At 35.4% G+C, this 7803-nt stretch overlaps 1 protein-coding gene across 1 annotated transcript in view; it reads right to left on the reverse strand.

The window, feature by feature from the left end:
- The window catches only part of LOC102821784 (tyrosine-protein phosphatase non-receptor type 20-like), a 102219-nt gene that overhangs the window by 50656 nt on the left and 43760 nt on the right, over positions 1–7803 (reverse strand). The window contains exon 3 of the mRNA XM_006876157.1: positions 4815–4905. Coding sequence (XP_006876219.1) covers positions 4815–4905 — 91 coding nt within the window. The remainder of the gene's footprint in view (positions 1–4814; positions 4906–7803) is intronic.

Genomic DNA, 7803 nt, shown 5'->3' on the forward strand with positions numbered 1-7803 from the left:
AGACTATCACCTCCCCATGCGATATATTTAGGTGTTTTGTCAAAAATATATGTATGTATGTAGATGTATGTAGATGGGTTAATTTCTGGATTCTCAATTCTGTTCCATTGATCTATGTATCTTTTATTGTACCAGTGCCAAGCTGTTTTGATCACTGTAGCCGTGTAGTAAATTTTGAAGTCGGAAAGTGACAGGCCTCCAACTTTATTCTTCTTCTTAAACAGTGTTTTGTTTATTCTGGGGTCTTTCCTTTCCATATAAAGTTTGTAATTGTTTTTTCCATGTCTTTGAAGAATGTCATTGGGATCGCATTATATGTGTAATTGCTTTGGGCAGTACTGACATTTTCACAATGTTAAGTCTTCCTATCCAGGAGCACGGTACATTCTTCCATTTTTGTAAGTCTTTTTTGGTTTCTTGTAGTAGTGTTTTGTAGTTTTCTTAGTATAAGTCCTGTTTCTCTGGTTACATTTATTCCTAGATATTTCATCCTTTAGGTGGTTATTGTAAATGGTATTGCTTTCCTAATGTCCTTTTCAATGCTGTCATTTTTGGTATAGAGGAATCCAACTGATTTTTGTATGCTGATCTTATATCCTGCCACTTTGCTGAATCTTTCAATGAGGTCTACTAGCTTTTTTACTGAGACTTGGGTTTTCTACACATAGGATCATATTGTCTACAAATAGGGAGACTTTTACTTCCTCTTTGCCAATTTCGATGCCTTTAATTTCCCTGTCTTGCCATATAACTCTTGCTAAGAAAGACTTCCAGCACAATATTGAATAGGAGTGGTGACCAAGCGCATCCTTGTCTGGATCCTGTTTGCAGAGGTAAGATTTTCAGTTTCTCTCCATTGAGAGTAATGTAGGCTGTTGGTTTTGTATACCTGCTCGTAATTATGTTGAGGAATTTCTCTTCAATTCCTATTTTGTTGAGTGTGTTTATCAGGAATGGTTGTTGGATTTTGTCAAATGCCTTTTCTGCATCAATCGATATGATCATGTGGTTCTTTTCCTTTTTCTTATTTATATGGTGCATTATGTTGATAGTTTTTCTAATGTTGAACCATCCTAGCAATCCTCATACGGTTCCCACTTGGTCATTATGTATTATTATTATTACTGATGTGCTGTTTCATTCTCTTGGCTAGGATTTTGTTGAGAATTTTTATATCCATGTTAATGAGGTATATTGGGCTATGATTTTCTGTCTTAGTGATGTCCTCAGGATTTGATATGAGGGTTATACTTACTTCATAGAATGTATTAGGAAGTTTTCCATCCTTTTCTAGATTCTGGAATAGCTTGAGAAGAACTGGTGACAGCACTTTCCTGAATGTTTAGTAAAACTCACCAATGAAGCCAACTGGACCTGGACTTCTTTTGGTTGGGAGTTTTTTGATGACATGGCCAATTTCTTCTTTTGCTATGGGTCTGTTCAAATTTTCTACTTAACTCCATGTAAGTTTAGGTAGGTGTTACTTTTCTAAAAATACATCACCTCTCGGTTTTCAAATTTGCTGGAGTACAATTCTTTGTAATATTCTCTTATTATCCTTTTTATTGGTTTCATTGTGACATCACCCATGTGGTTTCTTATGTGTGTTATTTGTGTCTTCTCCTCCTTTTCTTTACTTAGGTTTGCCATTGTGTTGTCGATTTATGAATCTTTTAGAAGAACCAGCTTCTTGTCCTGTTTATTCTTTCTATAGTTTTTCTGTTTCCTATCTTTTTTATTTCTGCTCTAACCTTTATTATTTATTTTCTTCTGGTGACTGTAGGTTTATTTTGCTGGTCTATTTCTAGTTGTTGGAGGTGGTGTGTTAATGTGTTGATTTTGGCTCTTTCTTCTTTTTGGATGTGTGTCCATTATCTCTTAATTCCATTTTCCACAAACTTTTTGAAGTACCTACGTATGTATTTATAACTGCATGATAATAAAGAGTCTTAAATATCACCATCAAGCTGAAACTGTATTCTTAATAATGATAGGTAAAAGAATAATTGCTACATGACCCTTAAACTGTCATCAAAACATTAAAAATTCCCTTGTTGTTGATCATAAATCAATAGACAAAATGAGACATAATTCTTAGGGAATTAACTTCAATGTCCAATACATTGAAACACTGCCCAATTCTGCATCATGATTGCTGGAGTATTTGAATTCATCCCTTCAACTCTGCCAGTCCATCTCATCAAGAATCTCCTATACCCTTGTTTGTCTTTCAGCAACTGATCACTTCAGATTTGTGTCCAAAGTAAGTAAATTGGACAGTGCTCTGTTCTGATCCATGAGGCTTACACTGGCTAATTTTTGCACGCTGATTGTCAAATCTTTCTTCCTAGTTTGTATTAGTCTGTACACTTAGTTGAAACCTGTTCCCCAATTGACTCTACTGGTATTTGAAATACTGGTGGCAAAGTTACTTGCATCATACAAATTGCAATCTACTTTACTATGGCAAACTGACAGACAGCATTAGCTAAGATAAGCATTGGACTATTAGTTACAAGGTAGGCAGTTCAAACCCATCAGTCACTTCTCAGGAACATTATGCACGGTCACTGTGAGTCAGAACCAACTTGATGGTACTTAACAACAACAACTGAAAACATTAGAGATGTTGAACATAAAAGTGCTTTATTTGTAAATATATATACCAAGTGTAGTTTGAACAATGCCTTCCTCTTCTTTTAATCATATAACTTACAATATGGAATAGGTAGCATTTTTTCTATGCCTTGGTAGACTGGCATATTCTGTCCCAAATTTGGACCAATTTCCAACATTTTATCCTTTGCATTTAGGATGCTGTAAAATATCTCAAAAGAATTCCTTTAATGTGAATATTTTACCAGCATCATTTCATCTGGGATGCCTTCACTCTTTTGGTCACAACCACTTTCGACATTTATGTTGATAGGTTCTTAAAGGTCCTCTGGCTGCAGATGAAAGGAAGGTGGCAGCGCCAACATTCTACTCTCTGTCTTCTATCACTCCATTTACTTTCCACTTCCAGAGCTATCACAGCTTTGTTTCTTTGTTGCACTTTCATCTTTGTTGTCCAAGTCCCTCTTATTGATTATCCATTTTTATAAAATTCCATGTGGGTTTATTAAAGAAAGGCAAGGATGCAACACAAATATACATTCTTCCATATGCATAAACTGAATAATGCACGTGTAGTGATCAATCACTGATAGACTTTGAAAGATGTACCATGACGGGCACTGATCTGATATGTACACAGTGATTGGTGGATTGAAGCACTAGCAAGTAAGTCTGTACTTCATGCAATTACTCATAGTTAACGTATCAGAGAATGTAAATTTGAATCATGTTGCTAAGGGACCAGTGCTATTTAACTAAACATGGTAACTTGAATTTCTGTATAGTGGAAATCATGCAAAGTGAGGACTACCTGTAATGTAGTGTCCTGACTTGTGTGAATTCTCCCATTCAATGCTAGTAGTATTTGGAGAGGATGGCAAATTAATAATTTCTTTGGCTTTGTTTATGTGAGTTTTCAGTAACTTTCTCTATAAATTTCAAGACTTAGGTGGGGAAGAAATCAACTTTCCTATGATTGCCACTTAAATTCCAGGAACAAAAGAAGTATCAAAGATTACTGAGGCAAATAGAGGAAAAATGCAAAGGCCATGCTGAAGGACTTTAACATGGAAGTGATAGAGAGCCAAGGAAGTACTTTAAGAGGAAAGTAACATGTTCTGATTTACATCTTTGAATAATATTTTCAATAGCTGTTGTGACTGGACTGCAATGGAGGCAGTGAAGAAGACAGACACCAGCTAAGCAATAAAATGGGTCCAGTTTAAGTTAGTAACTGTAGGAAAAGAAAGATGCAGAAGGATTCTATAGGTCTTAAGGAAGCAGAATTAAAAGAACGTTGTGACCACTTCTGGATACTACAAGTGACTCAAAGTTTTCTAGCTTGGACAACTGGGTGGTTACACTAAATGAGATACTGAATAAATGAGGTCAAATTTGAGGCAGAAAAATGATAAATAAAATTTTTTTAAGATTTTGAGTTTGAATGGAATATGATCCACAGCATGATATTCCCTGCCTGAGATCAGAATGACATTACTGTGTTTTGGTCTTGAGATAGACAACTCATTGTAATTAATTGGGTAGGGGGTTGACGGCACTACTTTCCACCCAGCATAAGCAGACAATCAATGAGCAGCCTCTGATTGTATGGTAGGTTATTGTCTATGACAGTGCTATAAATCCATTATATTTAGGTGTCTAAACAAAACATATCTAAGAATCTAAACAAAAAATTCACGGAATATAGCCAGGACTTGAGGCACACAAAGTGGCAAATGACGTAACTTACTGGGCTTTCTGTTTCTGCTTCATGACCTAAGAAACAGGTTTCAAAATGAATATAAATAGCCCCATGAGAGTGGCTGGGGGAAAGCAGCTGCAACAGAGAACTTGACTCTCACCAAATTCTAGCATTTGGTTGGTTGGTTACATGCCGTGGAGTCAGTTTCAACTTCATAGAGACCCTGTATAGGATTTCCGAGGCTGTAAATCTTTAAGGGAGCAGAAAGCCTTATTTTTCTCCTACAAAACAGCTGGTAGTTTCAAACTGTAACTACCCAACTCATAACCACCAGAGCATATATCCTAGAATATGTCCAGGCCACCCACCGCTAGGTACTACTGGAGTTCTTCATTATGGTCACAGGTCCAAATATTTAATATAAAAGACCATAAAACCCACTTTTTACTGTTTTCCAAATTTAAAAAGAAAAATATCAAAATAACTTTTCGCTTACATGGAAGAATATCTCGGTATCTGTTTTTGTCTCTATTGGATGGTTCATTCCCACAGCTGAACTCATCAGAAGGACCCTCATATTCTAAATCCTTAAAAGGGTAAGAAATATAAATCATGTATTTACTATAACCAAAAAAATAAATAAAAATCTACCTTTGTTAGTGTTCATGATCTTTAAATCTCTATATACTAAACATATTGCATAATAAACAAATAAATTAGAACCCAACTAAAATAGTACTATATAAATAATCTCAAATTTGCAATTCCATCCAAAAAATGGTTTGTTTATACTAAACACTCTGGATATACTTTTCCCCTTGAATAGCATTATATTTCATTTCTCATTTTTAAAAAGAGGTAGTAAGACATATTTACTTCTTTTAGGATTTCTACTTACCTATAAAACTATCATTTAATGAACAAATATAAAAACAACAGGAAGAAAACACATAAACTGAATAACACAAGTAATTTCACAGTGTACCCCTTATCTTATGAAGAAATTACAGTTAGGAGGTTGATGAAAGAATTGTTCTTGTCAAAATAATTATTTAATAATTAAAATTCAACATTTACTGAGCATTTAGCATGTATCTGGCACTGTTTCAAATACTGAATACAAATATGAAACAGAAATGGTCTAAAGAGACATATATGCAATCGAATACCATGTGATCACTGAGTCAGAACTGACTCAATGGCAGTGGGTTCCGTTTGAGCATTCTGGTTGTTGCTGGATGCCATCCAGTCGATTCCAACTTCTAGCAAGTCCATGTAACAGAGGAGAACTGCACCATAGGGTTTCCTAGGTTGTAATCTTACAGGAACAGATCACCAGATCATTCACTGGTGGAGTCTCTTGGTGAGTTTGAACCACCAACCTTGCAGTTAGCAGCTGAATGCTTAACCATTGTGCTACCACACATTTATAAATCACTGTTGCTGTTGTTGTTAAGTACTATAGAGCAGTTCTGACTTGAATTTCTGAGGATCAGCTGTTAGGTTTGAACTGCCAACATTGCGGTTAGCCGTCCAGTGACATCAGTACCAGGGTTCCTTATAAATGACTGTTGTTAAGTGTCATTGAGTTGGTTCTAACTCATAAAGACCCTATGTAGCATTTCCAAGGAGTGACTAGTGGGTTTGAACCACCGACCTTGCAGTTAACAGACCAGTGCTTATCCTATAGCACCACACAAAGACTCCTATAAATGACTGTTGTTGTTTTAAAGTGCTGTTGAGACCACTCCAAACCATGGCGACCCTGTATAGGGTTTCCAAAGAGCAGCTGGTAAACTTGAACCATCGACCTTGCAGTGTAAACAACTTTGCAGTCTGGTGCATTAGCCCACAGTGCCACACCAAAAAATAGGTTACTGTAAATGACTAACGTAAATGATTACTTCATAGCTGATACATGAAGGAAGTAACATTTGAACTAGGCCTTAGTGAATCATTGCAAGTTAGTCATATGAAAAGTGAGTGTGTGAACAAACAAAAGAGGACTAATTAATCCAAGAAAGTACAGGGGTACCTTAGGCCAAACTAAATTCTAGCTAGATGATTTCTTTAAAAGTTTTAAAACAAATAATAAAAGCATTAGAAAAAACATAAAACAGAATAGTTTCTATGAACCTAGAAAGAAGGGGGCATTCCTAAAGAATACAGAAAATCCAGAGGCAACAAAAGAAAAGACTGACATATTTGACTACTAAAAATTATTTATTTCTTCATGGTAAACGTGTGTATGTGTACATGTTTGCATGTACACTTGAGAAATATAAACAGCAAAGTAGCAAAAATTATCATATATAAAACATATGTTGTTGTTAGGTTCTGTCGAGTCAGTTCTGACTCATAGTGACTCTATATACGGTTTCCAAGGAGTGGCTGGTGAGCTTGAACCACCAACCTTGAAGTTCAAACAACCTTGCTGTCCAGTGCATTAATCACAACACCATACCAAGACTCTAAAAATCTTTTGGTAATTTTCCTTATTACAAAAAGATTTACTGTTAATCAATAAGAAATACATTAAAAATTGGGCAAAGAACAGCAGCACTCAGTTCACTGCAAATAAATATGAAAGCCTGAGAAACAAAAAAAATATTCCTTTTCTGTTACATTAACAAATGCAATTTGATCAACAACAAAATTTAACCTATCAGCTGAGAGATACAAAAAGATATGAAATTTAGCCATATGGAATAAATACAGTTATACTTCTAGGAATGTTCCCTAAAGAATAATCACGTGTATGTATAAGAATATGAAGAGGGAAGATCACTGTTCATAATAGCAAAGATTAAAGCGACTTAAATATTCATCAAAGGCAACTATTTATAAGGTATATCCACAAGAAAAGCCAGTGAGGATCAAACAGAAGAATTCTACCAACGTCTTTAATCTGAAATTGATCAAACATGCAGTAAAGATGTATTGATCATTACTAGTGATTGGAATGAAAAGGTTGGGAGCAAAGAGGACGAATCAGTAATTGGAAAATATGGCCTTGGTGACAGAAATGATGCTGGAGAATGCATTATAGAATTCGGCAAAACCAATGATTTGTTCATTTCAAATACCTTCTTTAGACAGCATAAGTTACAACTATACACATGGACCTCGCCAGATGGAATACATAGAAATCAAACTGACTACATCTGAGAACAGAGACAATGGAAAAGCTCCATATCATCAGTCAAAACAAGGCCAGGAGCAGACTGTGGAACAGTCATATGCAAATTCAAACTGAAGCTGAAGAAAATAAAAACAAGTCCATGTGAGCCAAAATATGACCTTGAATATATCCGATCTGAATTTAGAGATCATCTGAAGAACAGATTTGATACATTAAACACTTAAGACCTAAGCCCAGATGAGTTGTGGGATGACATCAAGCACATCATACATGAAGAAAGCAAGAAGTCATTAAGAAGACAAGAAAGAAGGAAAAGGTCAAAATGGATGTCAGAAGACACACT

Source organism: Chrysochloris asiatica, unplaced genomic scaffold (assembly GCF_000296735.1).
Source record: "Chrysochloris asiatica unplaced genomic scaffold, ChrAsi1.0 scaffold00357, whole genome shotgun sequence".
Lineage (NCBI taxonomy): Eukaryota > Metazoa > Chordata > Mammalia > Afrosoricida > Chrysochloridae > Chrysochloris > Chrysochloris asiatica.